Below are 23137 nucleotides of genomic sequence, written 5' to 3'. Positions count from 1 at the left end.
AGATGCGCAGGCTCAGTAGTTGTGGCTCACGGGCCTAGTTGCTCCGCGGCATGTGGAATCTTCCCAGACCAGGGCTCGAACCCGGGTCCCCTGCATTGGCAGGCAGATTCTCAACCACTGCGCCACCAGGGAAGCCCTACAGTTTTTAAGAAAGGAACATTGCCAGTATCTTTGAAGCCATTTCCTTGCCTTTTCCTTTTTGAGTTAAATCACTATTCTGGATTTTGTGTTTCTCTCTTTTGCTTGTTTTACCATATATGTATAAAAAAATATAATGTTTAATTGGCTTGCTTTTGAAATTTATATGATGGTATACTGTGTATATATTCTTCTGTGACTAGCTCTTTTGGTTCACTCTGTTTATAAACATCTACATGTTGATATGTCTAGCTGTTTGGTATTTTGTGAAATACCTTCAAAGTATTATGAGTCTTTGATTCCTTAAAATTTCTTCATTGTGCTTTTCAGATTACAAAAGTAATTTATGCTAGTAATTGAAAATTCAAACATAGAAGTATAACAAAAAGGGAAAGTCCCTCATAACCTCATTTATTACTCAGCTTGAGTCATATCAATAATTAACTGTTTCTCTGCGTGTTACGTCATCTTTTTTCTCTTCCCCTTCATTAAACAAGGCTCTTCTAACCACAGAGCCACTGTGCCACTTTTCTGGTAGAGGTAGAAGGCATTATTCTACTTGTACCACTGTGAAAAGTGCCCTCTGGAGTTCTGCGCCTTGACAATCTTTCTTAACTGTATTTCTTAGAGATATATTGTACATCTGTAGATTATAGTAGGTCTGTTATCTTGTAGATGTACCATAACTGAACCAGTATTCTGTTGATGTACATTTTCAGTTGTTTTCAGTTTTTATTATTTATTCAGAAGTATTTTAGTGTGTAACATGTCTTGGGCACTATTCTTGCAGTCTTAGAAACATTGCTGCTGTGAGCATTTTTGCATATGTGTTTCTGAATACTTGCGTTGCATATTCATGAAGTGTAAATGCCTAGATGTGGATATTTTGGGTCAAGGAGTATGATTATTTAATATTTTGATATTCAACTTTTGTAGAGAAATTTTGCTTGCTTCAGAAGCATCGCAGCAATTTATACTCCCAATAATGTATGAATGTATTATTTTCCCTACACCTCATCAGCATTGTATTGTTGGTCTTTTCATCTTTATAATCTGATAGGTGACAAATTAATGAGCATCAACATCTTTTCTTATTCTTAAATTTCTGAATATTAGGAAATACTCATTAAGCCTCTGGGTGCAGTTAAACAGGTTTAAAGTGATATGCACATTAATGTAAAGCCATTAAAATACAATCTCACTTCTAAAGAATTTGGATAAATTCATTTCTGTTAACTCAGTTAACAAGTATATAATGAGGATTTAATATGGATATGGTCATGTAGCGTAATTGTGGAGAAGTCAGAAGTATGGAGTGGGCTTTAGGAATTTTGCTGTTTAGTTGGAGAGAGAATATTAACATGAGAGAAAAGTAGCAAGCAGTTATATGCTTGTATGACGAAGCCCTATAACTTGTGAACATAAAGCTCAAATATTGTGTTGGCCTAATGAATGAAGAAGTTAATCAAGACTTTTTGGAGTAGGAGTGACACTTGAGGGAGCTTTGAAGGATGAATATGCCTGCTTTGAACTGATGGAGTGTGTAGGAGAGTAGGCATCAGGAAAGGTGAGAAGTGTGAGCAGTCACAGGAGTAGAAATAAAAATGGCACAGTTGTGAGACCTGACAGTGAATAGAGCAGGACTTGGGGAGACACTGGAAATGTAGATTTGTTAGGAAAGAGTTGAGGCCATTGTTATCGAGGTTCTCATAGATAAAGGAGTTTAGACGTGGTTCATTCACAGATAAGTTCTGCTTAGCATTTTTCAGCAGAGGAATGGTGATGAAAAAGTGGTGCTAAGGATCACTAGCTCTGCACTTGTGTTCTGATGAGGGACTGGCAGAGAGGCAGGGTTGCTCCTTCATTTGTACAAAGTAAGAATAGGTTTTGAGTAGGATGGTGGTAGTGAAAATAGAGAGGAGGCAGCCAATAAGAAAATTAAAAAACAAAACAAAACAGGACTTAATGACTAACTGGATATAGGGGATGAAGATGGAGAACTGAGATAAAGGAAATGAATGATTTCTGTGATTGAACAATTGGTAACAATTCTCCTCTTTCATAATTCTGAATTAATAAAGCCACTGTTTTACAAGAAGCTTGAAACCTCAGTACTCTGCCCTCCCCAAATGATCTTTGCAACTGTTGTATAGGGAGAAAAGTATTTTGGTATTAAACATCACTGATGATTATTAATATAGTGATTGTTTCTGTATAGATAAAATTCTTTCGGGTGATTCAAGTTTTCTATATTCTGTTTAAAGCTCATAAAATTAGAAAAGTTTTGCTGTGTGTATAGGAGGATTATCATTTTAAAATGTTCTCATAAAGCAGTGTTTAATGATAATTGTAAACAATTGATTATCGGAATATAGATGCATATTCAGTCAAGTGTTCATTGAAAGCATTCATTGTTTTCATGAATACTAGAACATCATTGAATCTGTTAAAGTTCTTTGAGAAGAAAATACACTTCAGTTTTTAATAATACACTTCTGAAGGATGACTTCATTAGATAATCTTTTTTAACTAGCTAATCATCTGTATGCCGATATTTATTTTGTGTCTTAATAAGTCTCCCAACTTAGAAGTTTTAAAATTTTAAATTTTCTCTTATATGAATGCTCTGCGTAATTGAATATAAAGTATTGAAAACAAAACACAACAACAAAAGAAACAAAACAAACAAGAACAAAAGAGACCTGAATCTTGGATAGAATTCTCCTGGGTGGTGTTTTTGACTTCCTCAGACTTTCATTAGATGATACTGTGGTCAAGGATGAAATGTAATTTTGAAGGTTGTGTTATATTTTGATTAAAATTAGTATGTTAGAATAAAGAATGGTAAATGTTTAACATTGAACCTGCTTTAGAGTGACTTTACTTTCATGAGTCCAAGATGAATGTAGCTTAGTACTTCAGATTGGTGTATTTTAACCATAAAAGTTTCAGAATTGGGCAGACTCTATCAGAAGTGCCTGGTTATTGCAGGTTCTTCTGTTATTGGATTTGTTATTGGAATATTATCTTTCTTTTTTTTTCTTCCCCAGTTCAAAGCAGTATTCAACGGTTTCAAGAGAAGTTTTTTATTTTTGCTCTGACACCTCAACAAGTTAGAGAGATATGCATATCCAGGTAAGAGGAGTTTGGAATATATTCTCAAGGATGTTGGTGTATTAGTCTCCTAGGCCTGCCGTAACAAAGTACCACAGACTGGGTGGCTTAAACAACAGAAATTTGTCTTCTCACATTTCAGGAGGCTTGAAGTCCAAGACTAAGGTGTTGACAGATTTGGTTTCTTCTGAGGCCTCCCTCCTTGGCTCGCAGACGGCTGCCTTCTTGCTGTGTGTTCTCACATGGCCTTTCCTCTGTGTGCCTGTGTATTCCTGGTGTCTCTTCTTCTTCTTATAAGGACACCAGTCCTAGTGGATTAAGGCCCCACCCTTATGACCTCATTTAATCTTAATGACCTCTTTAAAGTCCCCAACTCCACAGACAGTCACATTGGGGGTTAGGGCTTCAGCATATGAATTTTGGGGGAACACAGTTCAGTCCATAACAGTTGGGCCATTTCTCCTTAAGTAAGCATAGTATATTTTGACTAAGGTTAGCCAAATATTTAATAAATACTCTGTTAGAAAAAAATTTTAACTTTTGAATAAAACCCCTTTGAATTACTTTTTGTCACATTTGGCAGTAACTTTTTTTTAATGAAACTTTTATTCTGAATATAGCAACATAAAGAATTTGTGATAACGGAACAAAGATAGAGTGACCATAAACTTCATCATCCAAACAGAGGCATTTTTAGAGTGAAAGTGGATATTATTAATTTTTTCTGGGATAAGAACATAAACTGGGACCTTTCTGAGCTATATGGTCACCTAGACCAAAAAATTAGCAGAAATCTGAAAACAATTATGAAAAATACTCTTAGCTTTTCCATTTCAAAAAATAGGGTAAACTTAAACACATTTATAAAGAGCAAATGAACTAAGAGAGATAGGAGGAAAGAAAAGGAAATCTGTAGTATATACTTTCCCAGTTAAAAATATAGTCATCCTTGGTGTTAATAATATATTATTTACAAGACTTCAGAAAGATTTAGCATAAGAAAACTGAGACTCCTGGAGGTTAAATGATTTTCTGGGATCGTAGAGTTAAAAGTTGGAACAAAGAGTTGAGCAAATTAGAGGTTTTTTGCATCCTTTCAGCTCTTCGTTAGACACTCACCTTCTCTGAGATGTTAATAGGAGTTTTTAAAAAGTAAAGATTCTGCAGTTAAGTTTTGGAAATTCTGTATTCAACGTAGGTACATAAGTTCTTAAAGCCAGACTTTTCAGAATCTTTAATATGTTAATGTGTATTGTCAATCTCCCAGGATGGTGGATCCAAATTTATGGGCCTCTCTCTCTTTTAAACCTCCTGACATCTTGAAGATGCACTGTTGTTATGTGGAAGGGTATGGGACACACACAGCTTTCCATTCTTTCGTCAATCACATCACCGCTCTCAGCAAAGTCTCAGAATGATTTTATAACTTGACCTGGTAAAATTTGAGCTCCCAAAAAGTAGTGCTTAGATAGTCTGGCTCTCTCCCACAAAAGGGAAAAAGACAAAGTGTTGAAAAATAAGATTAAAAGAAAAAAAAAAAGGACAGTACTAAGGATTAGTCCAAAAGACCCAATATCCAAATATCCAAATAATAGGGGTTTTAGGAAAAGTAGAGAAAATTTAGAGGAGGAAATTATCAAAGAAGTAAAATGAATGTAGCTTGATGCAGTTCATGTTCACCAGGGGCAAGACATTGCAGGCAGTTTTTATAAATTGGAAGTACTTTCAATGTTGGGGATAGTAATAAACCAACTAAAAAATTAATAGGATAAATGAAAAATTGTATTTTATATCCAAGCCATATCATTATTATAAAGTTTTGTTTGTTATTCATTGATGATTCCTTGCTTGAGAACATTTACTAAGTGTTTATTAGGTACAAAACACTATATTATATGACATGCCTCTTTTCTACAAGTGGCTTGCAGTCTCGTTAGTGAACTAGCTCATATACATAAAATGATTGTTGGCATTGCGAGAGCCAATATGAAAAGAGCCAATTCAGTAATGACAAATCAGAGCTGATTTATAGGAGAAGATTACTATTAACGTTGGTGGTCTGGGAAAGCTTCTTTAGGGTGTTGGGTGGGCCTTTGAAGGAAGGAGATTATTTACTCAGCATGGAATTGTGATAATATGTACCATTTGCCTTAAAAAGGTGTGTGTGTGTAATTTGCATAAGTGCATAAAATATGTCTGGACAAATATGATAAGCTGCCTCTGGAGGAGGGAATCAGGTGGCCGGGGTCGGAATTGGGGGAGTCTCTTCACTTTATATCCTTTTTTGTATCTTTTTGAAGTTTGAACTATGTGAATGTATTAACTAGTCAAAAAAAATGAATGACTAAAATTTAAATAATAATTTTCAATTAAAAATTTTAATTATGTTCTGGAGATGGATGGTGGTGATGATATAATGTGAATGTACTTAAAGCCATAGAACTATACACTTTAAGATGGTTAACATGATAAATTTTATCTTACGAATATTTAACCACAATAAAAATTAAAAAAAAAAATTATCCATAAAAGTAAGGCTACTTGTGATCCTACCAGCAAAGAAGACAAAACACACATACACATGTGCATGCAAACTCCAACCTTTTCAGAGTTGGGTAATCAAATAGTAAAAAATCTCCTTCTTCCTAAGAAGCGGAAGTAACAGTTTGGTACTCATTACCTAGGTTTAATAATTATCAACATTTTGGAATCTGTATGTGACCACTCCTCAACTTCTTTTCCTGAAATATTTTAAAGGAAATTGCAAACATCATGTAATTTCACCCAGAAATACCTCAAGATACATCTCTAATTTTTAACGTAATCACTAAAAAATTAATAATTCTTTAATATAAAACAGTGTCTACCCTATATTCAAATTTTCTCAGTTCTTCAGTATTCAGACATGTATTATTTTGGCTTTTATGTCTCCCAAGATTTAAAAAAAAACTTTTTACTTTGAAGTAATCTTAGGTTTATAGAAAAGATGTGAACGTAGTAGATAATACTCTTCAGCCAGTTCCTTTAATATTACCATGTTGCATAATTATAAGTGCAATTATCAAAACCAAGAAATTAACCTTGGTGTAATACTATTAACTAAACTACAGTCTTTATTCAGGTTTCCTCAGATTTTCTGCTAATTAATTTCTGTTCCTTGATCCAATCCAAGATCCCAAATCACATTTAATAGTTGTGTCAATAGAAGAAGTGTTTTCTTCTCTTTCTTAACTTTTGATATTTTTGTGGAGTACTGATCAGGTATTTTGTAGAACGTTCCTCAGTTTGGGTTTGTCTGATGTTTTGTCATGATTAGATTGAGATTATGCATTTTTAGCAAGAGTACCTCAAGTTATATGCCCTTCTCAGTGTATCATAACAGTGCTCCATAATATTGATACATCTTATATTTGGTGATGTTAATTTTGATCACTTGCGTAAGGTACTGTTCACCAGACTTCTACACTGTAGAGTTGCTGTTTTTTTCCTTTGTTATTAATAAATATCTTGGGGGAGATATTTTGAGACTAGGCACATATTCTGTTTATCTTCAGATTTTTCCCACCAATTTAGCGTTCACTCATGGATCTTGCCTTCAGTAATTACTTCATCGTAAACACTCTTGTGCTCTAGTGATGTGATTTTTCTGTTGTTATTATTCTTTTTCACATTGGAGTTATTCTTTTGTAAGGAAGAGCTGTCCCTTACCCCCCATTTATTTATTCAATTACTTGCTTGTATCTGTGTGGGCCCTGGAGTACTCTGGGTTATAATCCAGTGCTATATAATTCATATTGTTGCTCAAACTGTTCCACCTTTGGCTATTGGCCATTCTTTCAGGTTGGCTCCTATGCCCTTTTGATATGTCTCCACCCATTTCTGAGGACTACTTTACCGCTCCAGGCTCATCTTTTATTTTCTCTGCCCCAGTTCTGGAAAGATAACTTCTCCAAGGAGCTCTGGTTCTGCTCTTACAGTACTTCCTACCACTTTCTCTGGAAAAAAGTGGTTCATTTGACTCTGTTAGCATATTACACATTCTGGATTTGGATAATTGTGCTTCTTGTGGTATCATTTGACTTCTATCCCTATGGTTCTCAAATTTTGCTGCGTATTCGAATCAACTGGGGAGGCTTTAAGACTCCAAATACCCAGATTTCATTCATACCAATTAAATTAGAATCTCTGAGGACGGAACCCAAACAGCAGTAGTTTTTAAAGCTCCCCAGGGGTTTCCAGTGTGCAAATTTGAAAACTACTGCTGTGCATCCAGCTCCTCCCCTTTTCCTGTAATGGTGATGAGGTCTAAACCAGAGGCGTGAATGCATTCAGGTTTGGGTTTTTTTAATTTTTTTTTCTGTTACATCTTATAACGATTGATCTGTGAGTTCAGCTCTGTTCTTGGCTATAGCACCACTCCTTCCATTGGCTACCATTGCCTCTGTAATCATGCTCTCTCAGTTTCTTACACTGACATCTCTTGCATGTTCCCGAAATCAGTGTGTGATTCTTTTCTCACTACTCTGTGATAGTGTCCGTGAATGTGTTTTTTTTTTTTTTTTTTAACTGGCTTCAAAGAGATTTTTGCTTAGTATATATTTCAGTCTGTTGTCTATTTCATTAATGGCATGGGATCTGCCTGGACAGAGGCCTCTTTGTATTATCCCATACTTCATCAACCACATCCCCTCAGTTTGCTACACTGTGTTGATCCTTCTTTTATGTCTCTTTCAAGATTTAAAACTTGAATTAACTCTACCTTTGAGGGAGTTAGCATGGTCTTTAGAGTAGTATCAATTGGAATGTGAATTCTGGCTCAATCACTTAAGTCTGTATGCCCCTAGGTAAGTTCCTAAAGCCTATTGAATCTTATTTACCCAGTATGTAAAATTGGAAAAATAATCACCACCTCACTCAATGGTTGGGGGTTGAATGCCATAACTGGCTCTACCTCTGCTTATCCTGGTGAGTAGCATCACCATCTATCCAGTTGCACCATTCCAAAACCCGGGTACCATCCTAGGTCCCCTTATCCTACCTTCCTGTATCTAGTCAGTCATTGAGTCCTATCAGTTTTTATCCCTAAATATCATTCAGTGATATTTATGTTTAAATAACTTTCAAGCCCTCATCCTTTGCCTATACAATTGTAATGACCTCCTAACTCTCCCAGCTGATCAAGTGATCTTTCTAAAGCCCATTCAGTTTTTTCTTTCTTGTGCTTAAAAACCTTATGAAGTCCATACTCCATTGCTTGACAATTCTCTTCAACATCCTACTCTACTCATCTTTTTTTTTTTCCACACACACACACACTGTATTTTATTTTTACAAGAGATAAATAGACTGACACCAAGCATTGTACATGGATGACCACAACAAAAGCAACAATGATTGCAATTACCAAACATGAAACACACTCATACTATGTCATAATATTGACATTCAGTCCAGTAATCCTCCACTGTAACAGCTCCTTCGCAGTGAAAATTGATTTGTATATTCTTTGCCTCTGAGTCCTTGTGGGATTTTTTTTTTTTAATTCAAACAGAAAGTCACAAAAATTATACTCATCCTCATCAGTTCACTCAGTCCCATGTAATTAATTTTTTTTCATCTTGATCTTTTGTTAGCACTTTTATGAGTTCATCAGTTTTTGATTAGAGTTCTGAAAATGCTTATTCATTCAGTTCAGCAGTACAGTCAGTTACCAGAAACCTGTACTTGTCAGAGTCTTTTCCATGAATTTCTTGAAGATGAAACCCTTTTATAGGAACATATTTGCAAAAGCATCAGAGTACACCCAGAACTGTCTGTAAATGACAAAAGACTTAAAAATGACCACGGTTAAAGATTTGATGAAAGTTCATAATAATGCAGTTGACAAGAAAATTAGTTATTTCTGAGATATACATTTTAAAGTAATAACTAGGATTATGACTTATAACATTATACCAGAACATATAAGATTTTTAGAAATTTCATGTAATGTCTGAAACATTTATATTAACATATTTCCATACAAATAACCTAATGAAAGTTTAGTATTAGTTATTTTGTTTGTTTTTTTATACTGCAGGTTCTTATTAGGCATCAATTTTATACACATCAGTGTATACATGTCAATCCCAATCACCCAATTCAGCACACCGCCATCCCCACCCCACCGCAGTTTTCCCCCCTTGGTGTCCATATGTCTGTTCTCTACATCTGTGTCTCAACTTCTGCCCTGCAAACTGGCTCATCTGTACCATTTTTCTAGGTTCCACATACATGCGTTAATATATGATATTTGTTTTTCTCTTTCTGACTTACTTCACTCTGTATGACAGTCTCTAGATCCATCCACGTCTCAACAAATGACTCAATTTCGTTCCTTTTTATGGCTGAGTAATATTCCATTGTATATATGTACCACAACTTCTTTATCCATTCGTCTGTTGATGGGCATTTAGGTTGCTTCCATGACCTGGCTATTGTAAATAGTGCTGCAGTGAACATTCGGGTGCATGTGTCTTTTTGAATTACGGTTTTCTCAGGGTATATGCCCAGTAGTGGGATTGCTGGGTCATATGGTAATTCTATTTTTAGTTTTTTAAGGAACCTCCATATTGTTCTCCATAGTGGCTGTATCAATTTACATTCCCACCAACAGTGCAAGAGGGTTCCCTTTTCTCCACACCCTCTCCAGCATTTGTTGTTTGTAGATTTTCTGATGATGCCCATTCTAACTGGTGTGAGGTGATACCTCATTATAATTTTGATTTGCATTTCTCTAATAATTAGGGATGTTGAGCAGCTTTTCATGTGTTTCTTGGCCATCTGTATGTCTTCTTTGGAGAAATGTCTATTTAGGTCTTCTGCCCATTTTTGGATTGGGTTGTTTGTTTTTCTAATATTGAGCTGCATGAGCTGTTTATATATTTTGGACATTAATCCTTTGTCTGCTGATTCATGTGCAAATATTTTCTCCCATTCTGAGGGCTGTCTTTTCATCTTGTTTATGGTTTCCTTTGCTGTGCAAAAGCTTTTAAGTTTCATTAGGTCCCATTTGTTTATTTTTGTTTTTATTTCCATTTCTCTAGGAGGTGGATCAAAAAAGATCTTGCTGTGACTTATGTCAAAGAGTGTTCTTCCTATGTTTTCCTCTAAGAGTTTTATAGTGTCCAGTCTTACATTTAGGTCTCTAATCCATTTTGAGTTTATTTTTGTGTATGGTGTTAAGGAGTATTCTAATTTCATTCTTTTCCATGTAGCTGTCCAGTTTTCCCAGCACCACTTATTGAAGAGACTGTCTTTTCTCCATTGTATATCTTTGCCTCCTTTGTCATAGATTAGTTGACCATAGGTGCGTGGGTTTATCTCTGGGCTTTCTATCTTGTTCCATTGATCTATGTTTCTGTTTTTGTGCCAGTACCATATTGCCTTGATTACTGTAGCTTTGTAGTATAGTCTGAAGTCAGGGAGTCTGATTCCTCCAGCTCTGTTTTTTTCCCTCAAGACTGCTTTGGCTATTCGGGGTCTTTTGTGTCTCCATACAAATTTTAAGATGATTTGTTCTCGCTCCGTGAAAAATGCCATTGGTAATTTGATAGGGATTGAATTGAATCTGTAGATTGCTTTGGGTAGTATAGTCATTTACACAATGTTGATTCTTCCAATCCAAGAACATGGTATATCTCGCCATCTGTTGGTATCATCTTTAATTTCTTTCAATAGTGTCTTATAGTTTTCTGCATATAGGTCTTTTGTCTCCTAGGTAGGTTTATTCCTAGGTATTTTATTCTTTTTGTTGCAATGGTAAATGAGAGTGTTTCCATAATTTCTCTTTCAGATTTTTCATCATTAGTGTATAGGAATGCAAGAGATTCCTGTGCATTAATTTTGTATCCTGCAACTTTACCAAATTCATTAATTAGCTCTAGCAGTTTTCTGGTGGCAGTTTTAGGATTCTCTATGTATAGTATCATGTCATCTGCAAACAGTGACAGTTTTACTTCTTCTTTTCCAATTTGTATTCCTTTTATTTCTTTTTCTTCTCTGATTGCCGTGGCTAGGACTTCCAGAACTATGTTGAATAATAGTGGTGAGAGTGCTACATCCTTGTCTCGTTCCTGATCTTAGAGGAAATGCTTTCAGTTTTTCACTGTTGAGAATGATGTTTGCTGTGGGTTTGTCATATATGGCCTTTATTATGTTGAGGTAGGTTCCCTCTATGCCCACTTTCTGGAGAGTTTTTATCATAAATGGGTGTTGAATTTTGTCAAAAGCTTTTTCTGCATCTATTGAGATGATCATATGGTTTTTATTCTTCAATCTGTTAATATGGTGTATCACATTGCGTATATTGAAGAATCCTTGCATCCCTGGGATAAATCCCACTTGATCGTGGTGTGTGATCCTTTTAATGAGTTGTTGGATTCTGTTTGCTAGTATTTTGTTGAGAATTTTTGCATCTATATTCATCAGTGATATTGGTCTGTAATTTTCTTTTTTCGTAGTGTTTTTGTCTGGTTTTGGTATCAGGGTGATGGTGGCCTCATAGAATGATTTTGGGAGTGTTCCTTCCTCTGCAATTTTTTGGAAGAGTTTGAGAAGGATAGGTGTTAGCTCTTCTCTAAATGTTTGATAGAATTCACCTGTGAAACCCTCTGGTCCTGGACTTTTGTTTGTTGGAAGATTTTTAATCACAGTTTCAAGTTCATAACTTGTGATTGGTCTGTTCATATTTTCTGCTTCTTCCTGGTTCAGTCTTGGAAGGTTATACCTTTCTAAGCATTTGTCCATTTCTTCCAGGTTGTCCATTTTATTGGCATAGAGTTGCTTGTAGTAATCTCTCATGATCATTTGTATTTCTGCAGTATCAGTTGTTACTTCTCCTTTTTCATTTCTAATTCTATTGATTTGAGTCTTCTCCCTTTTTTTCTTGATGAGTCTGGCTAATGGTTTATAAATTTTGTTTATCTTCTCAAAGAACCAGCTTTTAGTTTTATTGATCTTTGCTATCATTTCCTTCATTTCTTTTTCATTTATTTCTGCTCTGATCTTTATGATTTCTTTCCTTCTGCTAACTTTGGGTTTTGTTTGTTCTTCTTTCTCTAGTTTCTTTAGGTGTAAGGTTAGATTGTTTATTTGAGATGTTTCTTGTTTCTTAAGGTAGGCTTGTATAGCTATAAACTTCCCTCTTAGAACTGCCTTTGCTGCATCCCATAGGTTTTGGGTTGTTGTGTTTTCATTGTCATTTGTTCCTAGGTATTTTTTGATTTCCTCTTTGATTTCTTCAGTGATCTCTTGGTTATTTAGTAACGTATTGTTTAGCCTCCATGTGTTTGTGTTTTTTACGTTTTTTTCCCTGTAATTCATTTCTAATCTCATAGCGTTGTGGTCAGAAAAGATGCTTGATATGATTTCAATTTTCTTAAACTTACTGAGGCTTGATTTGTGACCCAAGATGTGATCTATCCTGGAGAATGTTCCGTGCGCACTTGAGAAGAATGTGTAATCTGCTGTTTTTGGATGAAATTTCCTATAAATATCAATTAAATCTCTCTGGTCTGTTGTGTCATTTAAAGCTTCTGTTTCCTTATTTATTTTCATTTTGGATGATCTGTCCATTGGTGTAAGTGAGGTGTTAAAGTCCCCCACTATTATTGTGTTACTGTCAATTTCCTCTTTTATAGCTGTTAGCAGTTGCCTTATGTATTGAGGTGCTCCTATGTTGGGTGCATATATATTTATAATTGTTATATCTTCTTCTTGGATTGATCCCTTGATCATTATGTAGTGTCCTTCCTTGTCTCTTGTAACATTCTTTATTTTAAAGTCTATTTTGTCTGATATGAGTATAGCTACTCCAGCTTTCTTTTGTTTTCCATTTGCATGGAATATCTTTTCCATCCCCTCACTTTCAGCCTGTATGTGTCCCTAGGTCTAAAGTGGGTCTCTTGTAGACAGCATATATATGGGTCTTGTTTTTGTATCCATTCAGCAAGCTTGTGTCTTTTGGTTGGAGCATTTAATCCATTCACGTTTAAGGTAATTATCGATATGTATGTTCCTATGACCATTTTCTTAATTGTTTTGGGTTTGTTTTTGTAGGTCCTTTTCTTCTCTTGTGTTTCCCACTTAGAGGAGTTCCTTTAGCATTTGTTGTAGAGCTGGTTTGGTGGTGCTGAATTCTCTTAGCTTTTGCTTGTTTGTAAAGCTTTTGATTTCTCCATCAAATCTAAATGAGATCCTTGCCGGGTAGAGTAATCTTGGTTGTAGGTTCTTCCCTTTCATCACTTTAAGTATATCATGCCACTCCCTTCTGGCTCGTAGAGTTTCTGCTGAGAAATTAGCTGTTAACCTTATGGGAGTTCCCTTGTATGTTATTTGTCGTTTTTCCCTTGCTGCTTTCAATAATTTTTCTTTGTCTTTAATTTTTGCCACTTTGATTACTATGTGCCTCGGCGTGCTTCTCCTTGGGTTTATCCTGTATGGGACTCTCTGCGCTTCCTGGACTTGGGTGGCTATTTCCTTTCCCATGTTAGGGAAGTTTTCGACTCTAATCTCTTCAAATATTTTCTCTGGTCCTTTCTCTCTCTCTTCTCCTTCTGGGACCCCTATAATGTGAATGTTGTTGCATTTAATGTTGTCCCAGAGGTCTCTTAGGCTGTCTTCATTTCTTTTCATTCTTTCTTCTTTAGTCTGTTCCACAGCAGTGAATTCCACCATTCTGTCTTCCAGGTCACTTATCCATTCTTCTGCCTCAGTTATTCTGCTATTGATTCCTTCTAGTGTAGTTTTCATTTCAGTTTTTGTATTGGTCATCTCTGTTTGTTCTTTAGTTCTTCCAGGTCTTTGTTAATCATTTCTTGCATCTTCTCAGTCTTTGCCTCCATTCTTATTCCGAGGTCCTGGATCATCTTCACTATCATTATTCTGAATTCTTTTTCTGGAGGGTTGCCTATCTCCACTTCATTTAGTTGTTTTTCTGGGGTTTTTTCTTGTTCCTTCATCTGGTACATAGCCCTCTGCCTTTTCATCTTGTCTATCTTTCTGTGAATGTGGTTTTTGTTCCACAGGCTGCAGGATTGTAGTTTTTTTGCTTCTGCTGTCTGCCCTCTGGTGGTTGAGGCTATCTAAGAGGCTTGATGGGAGGCTCTGGAGGTGGGTAGATCTGACTGTTGCTGTGGTGGGTCAGAGCTCTGTAAAACTTTAATCCACTTGACTGTTGATGGGTGGGGCTGGGTTCCCTCCCTGTTGGTTGTTTTGCCCAAGGCAACCCAACACTGGAGCCTACCGGGGCTCTTTGGTGGGGCTAATGGCAGACTCTGGGAGGGCTCACGCCAAGGAGTACTTCCCAGAACCTCCGCTGCCAGTGTCATTGTCCCCACGGTGAAACAGAGCCAGCCCCCGCCTCTGCAGGAGACCCCCCCAACACCAGCAGGTATATCTGGTTCAGTCTCCCCCAGGGTCACTGCTCCTTCCCCTGGGTCCCGATGCACACACTGTTTTGTGTGCACCCTCCAAGAGTGGGGTCTCTGTTTCCCCCAGTCCTGTCGAAGTCCTGCAATCAGTTCCCACTAGGCTTCAAAGTCTGATTCTCTATGAATTCTTCCTCCCGTTGCCGGACCCCCAGCTTGGGAAGCCTGACGTGGGGCTCAGAACCTTCACTGCAGTGGGTGGACTTCTGTCATGTAAGTGCTCGCCAGTCTGTGAGTCACCCACCCAGCAGTTATGGGATTTGATTTTACTCTGATTGCGCCCCTCCTACCGTCTCACTGTGGCTTCTCTCTGTCCTTGGACGTGGGGTATCCTCCTTGGTGAAGTCCAGTGTCTTCCTGTCGATGATTGTCCAGCAGCCAGTTGTGATTCTGGTGCTCTCGCAAGAGGGAGTGAGAGCACGTCCTTCTACTCTGCCATCTTGGTTAATCCTCTTCATCTTCTTTTTTTAAAATTTAATTTTTTAAATTGAAGTATAGTTGATTTACAGTATTGCATCAGTTTCAGGGGGGTGCAGCTAAGTTATTCAGATATATATGTATCTTTTTTAGATTCTTTTCCATTATAGGTTGTTACGAGATATTGAATATAGTTCCATGTGCTATACTGTAAATCCTTGTTATCTATTTTATATATATGGTGGTATCTTTTAATCCCATACTCTTAATTTATCCCTACCCCTAGCCCCCTTTCCCTTTTGGTAACCATAAGTCTGTTTTCTATGTCTGAGTTTGTTTTCTGTTTTGTAAATAAGTTCATTTGTGTTATTTTTTTTAGATTCCACATATAAGTGGTATATAATATTTGTCTTTGTCTGATTTACTTCACTTAGTATGATAATCTCTTGGTCCACCCATGTTGCTGCAAATGACAATATTTTATTCTTTTTATGGCTGAGTAATATTCCATTGTGTTTGAGTGTGTGTGTCTCTGTGTATGTGTATCTTCTTTATCCATTCATCTGTTGATGGACACTTAGGTTGCTTCCATGTCTTGACTATTGTAGTGCTGCTGTGAACGTTGGGGTGCATGTATTTTTTTGAATTAAGAGTGTTTGTCTTTTCTGGATATATGCCTGGGAGTGGGATTGCTGGGTCATATGGTAACTCTAGTTTTTTAGGGAACCTCCACACTGTACTCCATAGAGGCTGCACCAATTTGCATTCCCACCAACAGTATAGGAGGGTTCCTTTTCCTCCACACCTTCTCCAGCATTTATTATTTGTAGATTTTTTGATGATAGCCCTTCTGACTCATGTGAGGTGATACTTCATTGTAGTTTTGATTTACATTTCTCTGATGATTAACAATGTTGTTGGCCATCTGCATTTCCTTTTTGGAAAAATGTCTGTTCAGTTCTGTTCATTTTTTAATCGGGTTTTTTTTTGATGTTGAGTTGTATGAGCTGTTTATAAATGTTGGATATTGATTCCTTATCAGTCATATCATCTGCAAATATTTTCTGCCATTCCGTACATTGTCTTTTTGTTTTGTGGATGGTTTACTTTGCTTTGTAAAAGCTTTTACATTTGATTAGGTCCCATTTGTTTATTTTTCCTTCCTTTTCCACGTTAAGGAAGTTTTCAGCTGTTATGTCTTCAGATATGTTCTCAGGCCCTTTCTCTTTCTCTTCTCCTTTTGGGGGCCCCTATAATGTGAATTATTAGTGATTTTTGATGTCCCAGATGTCTCTTAAACTATCCTCATTTCTTTTCATTCTTTTTTCTTTTTTCTGTTCAGTGGCAGTGATTTCCGCTACTGTCTTCCAGTTCACTGATCCATTCCTCTGTATCGTTTAGTCTGTTGTTGATTCCTTCTAGTGTATTTTTCATTTCAGTTATTACATTCTTCATCTCTGGATGTTCATTATATTTTCTAACTCTGTTAAAAACTTCTAACTTCTCACCCTGTGCATCCATTCTTCTCCCAAATTCTTTGATCATCCTACGATCATTACTCTTTCTTGGGTAGATTGCCTATCTCTGCTTCACTTAGTTTTTCTTCTGGAGTTTTATCTCGTTCCTTCATCTGGAAAATGTTCCTCTGCCACCTCATTTTGTCTGAGTTGCTATTTGTATTTTTATGTATGTGGTAGGTGAGTTTTGTTTCTCGACTTTGGAGAAGTGGCCTCTGTAGGATCTACGAAACTTTTTTTAATCATCTCATCTCCTGTCACTCTTTAGCAGCCTATACTCTAGCTAGACTTTCATAGCTGTGCATCTTTGCATATCCTCTTCCTCCTTACTCTGCTTGGCAAACGTGAGTCATGTTTTAAGGGCCAGTTCAAGTCTTCCCTTTTCTGTGATGCCTTTTCACATTTCCCCAGTTTCATCATTTGTCTCCCTCTGCACTACTCTCATGTACTTATTTTCTATTAAAGCATTTATTTGACTACTTGAATTTACAAACTTCTTAATGTAACCAACATCTCTTACTCATTTTTATATTCTCAGAGCCTGTCACAGTGCCTGGCATATAGTAAATGCCTTTATATCTGATAAATGAGTTCAACATGTGAAAGTTCCTAGAGCAGTGACTGGCAGAAAATGAATGTCAGAAGATGCGTAGTCATTACTCGTCACGTTTGTGAAGATCTGTAACACATTGCATTTCCCAGTTTATGTTAATTTCCCTTACTGGAATAAGTATAAATCCTTAGTGAACTGTTCAAAACCCTTTATAACATTCTCCCATTTATCTTTCTAGGTTCGTCTTTTGTCTTTTCTCTTTTTAAAAATTATGTTCCCAACCTAACAAGTTTCTGCCATGTATCTCTGGTTGATACTCACCTTTCCTTCTGTTGAGAATCACCCTACTAGTGAAGCCACTGTTACTGATGGAAGTGTGTCTCTCTATGTGGAAATAGAACCACTGCTGTACAAACCCTGTTTTCTAATTTGTTTGGACTGATTGTGGTAATTGCCTTGAACTTTCAAGACAAAATTGAATTTCCCTCTTTTCTGTAACACTTATTTTTCATAATGTACTGTAACACCACATATTATTTTAGTTGTATATATTTGTTACTTACTAGCATATGAGACCTTTGAGAGCAAATATTATGTCTTATTTATCTTTGATGCTTCAGCACCCAGACTTTGCAGTGTTTCTTGATTTTAATGAGCAGAATGATATGAGTTACTCTCAAGTGTTGTCTAGGATATTTTGAATAGGCATTTGAGAAATGTGGAAGCTACTACTGGCAAGAGAAACAGTTAACAATAATAGCAGCCAGCTGCTCACACTTGTTGAGCACTTCTTATATCCAGGCACTTCACATGTAGTATTAACACGTTTGTCACAGCAACTTCGTGAAGTAGATGCAGTAATTTTTCATCTTTAACAGATGTAACTGAGGCACAGAAAGGTTAGGTAATTTGCCCAAGGTCATACAGTTTGGGACTATAGAACTCAGGCTGGGCACTACTGTGCTTTACTGCCTTCCTGTGAACATAGAGAATTGGAAGCAGTAAGAAGCAAGTTGGAACAAGACGGAGGGCTCTATGTACTCTCAAGACAGGACTAATCTCTAATGATCTTCTCTCTGACACAGTCCAAGATTTATGATAATGGCTAAGGAGAAGATTTCTTAAACTGTAAAGTGAATACATGTCACTTTGGGAATCTTACTAAAATTCAGATTCTAATTCTGTAGTTTTGGGGTGGGGCCTGAGGTTCTGCATTTCTAACTAAGAAGCTCCCAAGCAGTTACAATGCTGCCTCATTGTGGACTCCATTTTGAGTGGCAAGGGTTTAGGAGGTTCCATCCCAGAGATATTTCATATGAGACTCTGTTAGGTTCTCATCTAGAAATTCTAAGAGATTCTGTTTCCTTATTCGGGTACATAGTTATGAAGTTCCTGTGGTATAGAGGTTCTGAGACTCTAGACACCAGTTCTCTATCCTAGTTCTTTATTAGAATCACCTGAGTAGTTGTAAAAACTACTAATGCTCAGACTGTGCTTCAGAACCAATAAGAATATCTGATGTGTGGGCCTGTATATTAAAACAAAATTTGCAAGTGATTAGAATGCTCAGCCAAGGCTTCAGAACCACTGTAAGTAAACAAATTAATTTATTAAACTCTTAGAACCATGCTCCTTTTCCTGTTAACCAAGTCTGTTGTCTGTTGAAATAAAACTTGTATTGCAAAAGTTCCCATGAATTGAAAATACTTTAAAATTGCCATAAAGACAAGACTAAATGTTAAGCAAATGAGGGCTGTCATCACTACAGTGTTTTAATTAAGCCTTGTGCTATTGGTAAGGTAGTGTTCATTTTTTAAGGACTAAGAGTAAAAATACCAATAATGCTTTTTTCTGTTGAGAATGTTTCTGTGAATTCTAGTTGTGTTTTCTTAACCCAATTTTTTTCTCTTTCCAACAGGGATTTTTTGCCAGGTGGTAGGAGAGATTATACAGTCCAAGTTCAGTTGAGGTGAGTTTGAAATTTTCTTGTTACTTTAATTTTATACTTGTAACTGTATGTATATAGTCCTGAATTTGTAAATACATAAACATGTTTGAGTAGATTATTTAAGAGTGTTTCTTTTTTTTCTTTAATGCAGACTTTGCCTGGCAGAGACGAGTTGCCCTCAAGAAGATAACTATCCCAATAGTCTCTGTATAAAAGTAAATGGGAAGCTGTTTCCTTTGCCTGTAAGTTGTTTTTTATTCACAAGGCTTTTGTATGTAAGTTTATTATAAATACTAACAAGGCCTAGAAATAGTGATCACTTAGGACCAATGAACAGTCCCAGCATTAAATACAGTTTTCCACTAGAGAGATTCATGGCTCCTTGGGGAAGTGGCTGATTCTAGGTTTGGGGGAGACGGAAAAGATGAGCTTGAAGCATCTTGTGCCAGGAAGCGAGGAAGCTGTGAAAGACTCTTAAGATCATATCAAATGGCATAGTGGCAGGGCAGGACCTGCATATGTAGGGCAGCGGGTTGTAGTGGATGTCTGAATGAGCTGGGCCTCAGCCATGTATGAGATGATGAAAGTTAGAGGCTGCTGAGAGCGACTGGACGTGGAGATTAAGGATTCTGAGCTTGAGCCTTGATGGTGCACACACTTGGGGGATGGATGCAGTGGTATTTGATTGACAACCTGTTGTTTAAGCAGTGAAGTAGTATATGGGCTTCAGCACCTGGGAGATACACACACACACTGTCTCAGTGTGTATAGCCTGTTTCTGACCTGTTAGATAGCTCCAGACTCTTCAAATCCTATTAGTCAAATCTTAATATAACAATTAATTGTTGAACTGGACTATGTATCTGTCTCCACTGAGGTTTGGACTAAGTTACTAATTTGGTACAGCTGTGTGGAAGTAAAGCCTTAATCACAATAGTAGTAGAGCATGGCCTGTTTTTCAAGCCCTACAGAGTGGATATGTATCTTAACTGAAGAAGTGCTGTGAGAACAGTGATTCTACCATTATGTTAAGCTGCCATTTCAGCAAAGCAGTTACCATGTGACTGTTGAGATAGAGATGGGGCAGCTGTTTAGCATTCCTGCTGGACACAAGACTTGTCTCTGGAATAAGTATATGCGCAACAGCTGTGAGCAGGCTGTACCAGGGCCAAGTGGTTGTAGTTGAAGCCCAAAGTGAAGATGGCCCATGGCCAAGGCCGACCCTGCCAGTCAAAGATCTGACTTCTTGGTTGTCACGAGTCTCATTTCTCTCATACGTAGCCTGTGGATTTAGAGACCTGAGAAATAACGTGTTTCATGCATTTTATAGGGCTTGAGCAATACTGCACCACTGCCTACTCTTTTTGAAAGATGTCTGTGAGGCTGAAATCATACGAAAGAGTTTTGTGGGGATGAAAGGGGAAATTTCAGAGGCTGAGCAGATATGGTGGGGAGGAATGCTTTCATGGCCTTGTGCATGTTCAAACCCAGGTGGGACATTTTGTCTCGTGGGTTTCTGGCTATAAGCAACAACAGATCTCAGGAGCTGTCTTTTATCTGGATGGATCATATAACGATCTAAACCAAGGGAAGAAGCAGCCTTACTTGGAGCTGAAGGATGCCACTGGGTGGCCAGATGTGTAGCAAAGGAAACCTGGGATTTTGGAATGATAGCACATTTTCCATTGCTTTTCATATCCAATTTTCTTTGTCCACGATGGGCTAAGATTTCTTTTGACCTTTGACTTTTATTGCTATTTAACTCTCTCATTCTCCTTGAAGAAATATCTAATTATGATGATCTTCTTGATGTCTATAGACCCACCTTGAAGATCTATCCAGTATTATATGTGCCAGTGCTGGGGGGTCGTGTCTGAAATGTGTGAGGCTCTACCTAAACTCTGGCATTGCTTCAGAAAATATGATAGTGACCGATGTATATACACACATTCCACACAATTTTCCAGGTGGACCAGTATTTTTGCTATAATATTTTCATCCATGAGATCTGCAGCACCACTATGGATAGCTCTGAATTTGTCATTCTTCCAGGACTTTTGAGAGAGAAGAAATTAGGCAGTTGAGCACTTCCTCTGGGACATTGTTACTCAGTCACTGCTGCTTTCTTTCCAAAAGCACTAACTAACCGTTGAGTACTTATACTAGGCTGTTTGTGAACACGTCAGCTACCACGTGAAACACCGTTTGTCTGATGGGTCTTGCACTCACCTCTGGAGCCAGAGTCCTGCAGTGGCTCCAGGAGCACTTGTGAGGGAGGTGAAGAAAGGTGAGCATTAGGACAAAGGATTTCAAAACAGATTTCATAAACAGAAGGCAATGGGGTGATGGTGGGGGCAGGGGCGAGCTTGCCTGACCCTAATAGGACCATCCCAAAGACCAGATGCCAGTCTTTCCCAGGTTTTTCGTCTTCAGCCCTGTGAACGCCTATGGAACAGTTGACATAAATTTACATGCAACTGATGAAAAACTGCTGAGACCTCCCCTTGATCCACAATTGCTGTTGTTTGGGATAATGTAACATGGAGCCTTTACTAGCATGAAGCAGATTTATGAGAATCATGTGAGTGTACTGCCGCCTCAGAAGAAGAAGTGAGCTCTTCACCACCATGGAGATCTTCAGGGACTTTGTTCCAATTGTAAGAAGCATCAACAGGCCACAAAGAAGTTTGACATGTGGTCCTTGCCCATGATCCTGGTTTATCATACAACAGATCCTGGAGGAGTAAGTCATGGGATTTCCCATTAGAGCTCAGAATAAATTCGAATTTGTGTCTGGGAACAAGTGTCTATGTGTATGACCTTATTGCAGTATGCAGTCATTATGGATCCATGATGAACAAAGAGTAAACTGAATGGGAAATGGTGTTACCTTGATAATAGCAACGTGTCCCTGGATTCTTAAGGGTCAGATGGTGATGAAAGCAGTTTATGTGCTGTTTTACCCGCATCAAGATGCTGAGTTTTATAAAACACCTTTATCTCTTGATTTTTCCAGTCCCTTGATACAGGGATGACAGTAAGCAGTTCATAGCAGGACTTGTAGAACGATAAGTGCAGAGTGGACGGACACAAGTGAAACTGCCTCTGAGAATCTTCCCCACACCTCCACCTTTGACTCAAGCACTGCAAGCATACACAGTGACAGCCAAATGAGAAAATGACATGTTTTTAAGGGCAGAAGGGAGAAAAATTCTTTGCTTGGAGAGTTATTTTGAGAGGCTGAATTATTTTTCCTTTTAAACAGATTTTGAGAAATGTATGTGAACCTTTGGAGCTGTAAGGTTGGGGTGTGGAGGTGGGTTGACATGGGGTAGTATTTCTTGGAAAGATTCCAAAGCATGGAGAGGATGTGTGCTCACAGTTCAGCTGACAAAGATCTCCTGAGTATTTCCTCTCGGTGCAGCGGGAGACTTATTAGTGCTAGTGCCATTATCTCAATGTATTCTCTTTCTGAGTTTGTGGATTTCTCTTTTCTGATATATTATTTTTTTCCTGCATATATTAGTTACACCGACGGTCTGCCTCACAGTAAATCTGGCCTGAAGTACAGTCAATATTTTCTTCTTTTGAAACCCACACACACACCAATTTGAAGAGATTCCCTTGGCCTGAGGTGGGATAATATTGGCATCTAAAAAAATAATACTTAAGTGGACTCAAAATTATCAAAGATATAAATGAGTTTATAATTATGCTAAAATAAACCATTGGAGGTTACATCAACTCATTACTCTAAAAACTGGTTAAGGGAGAGAATCATTGATTTCAGAGTAACCAAATGTTGATGAGGTCAAGTTCTTTATGGAAAGATTTCAACTAATATAAGCAAAAGGAAGAATGGATTTAAAAACGTTTTTTTTGTAATCTGTAATCGGATAATGGATCTAGGTAACCATCATCAATGGATACTAAAACCATTAGGTCAAAGCTGGATACGGAACTTTATAGTGGAAGGGTCAGG

The 23137-nt window shown here is 37.4% G+C and overlaps 1 protein-coding gene across 1 annotated transcript in view; it reads left to right on the top strand.

Moving 5' to 3' along the window:
• Positions 1-23137, top strand: part of PIAS2 (protein inhibitor of activated STAT 2) — a 93531-nt gene that overhangs the window by 29765 nt on the left and 40629 nt on the right. Inside the window, 3 exon segments of the mRNA XM_036874223.1 lie at positions 3189-3273; positions 19126-19176; positions 19307-19397. Of these exon segments, the coding sequence (XP_036730118.1) occupies positions 3189-3273; positions 19126-19176; positions 19307-19397 (227 nt within the window).

The sequence above is a fragment of the Balaenoptera musculus genome, chromosome 14 (genome assembly GCF_009873245.2).
Source record: "Balaenoptera musculus isolate JJ_BM4_2016_0621 chromosome 14, mBalMus1.pri.v3, whole genome shotgun sequence".
NCBI classification, from domain to species: Eukaryota; Metazoa; Chordata; class Mammalia; order Artiodactyla; family Balaenopteridae; genus Balaenoptera; species Balaenoptera musculus.
Note: the sequence above shows the minus strand (reverse complement) of the source record. Positions and strands in the feature narration are given on the sequence as shown.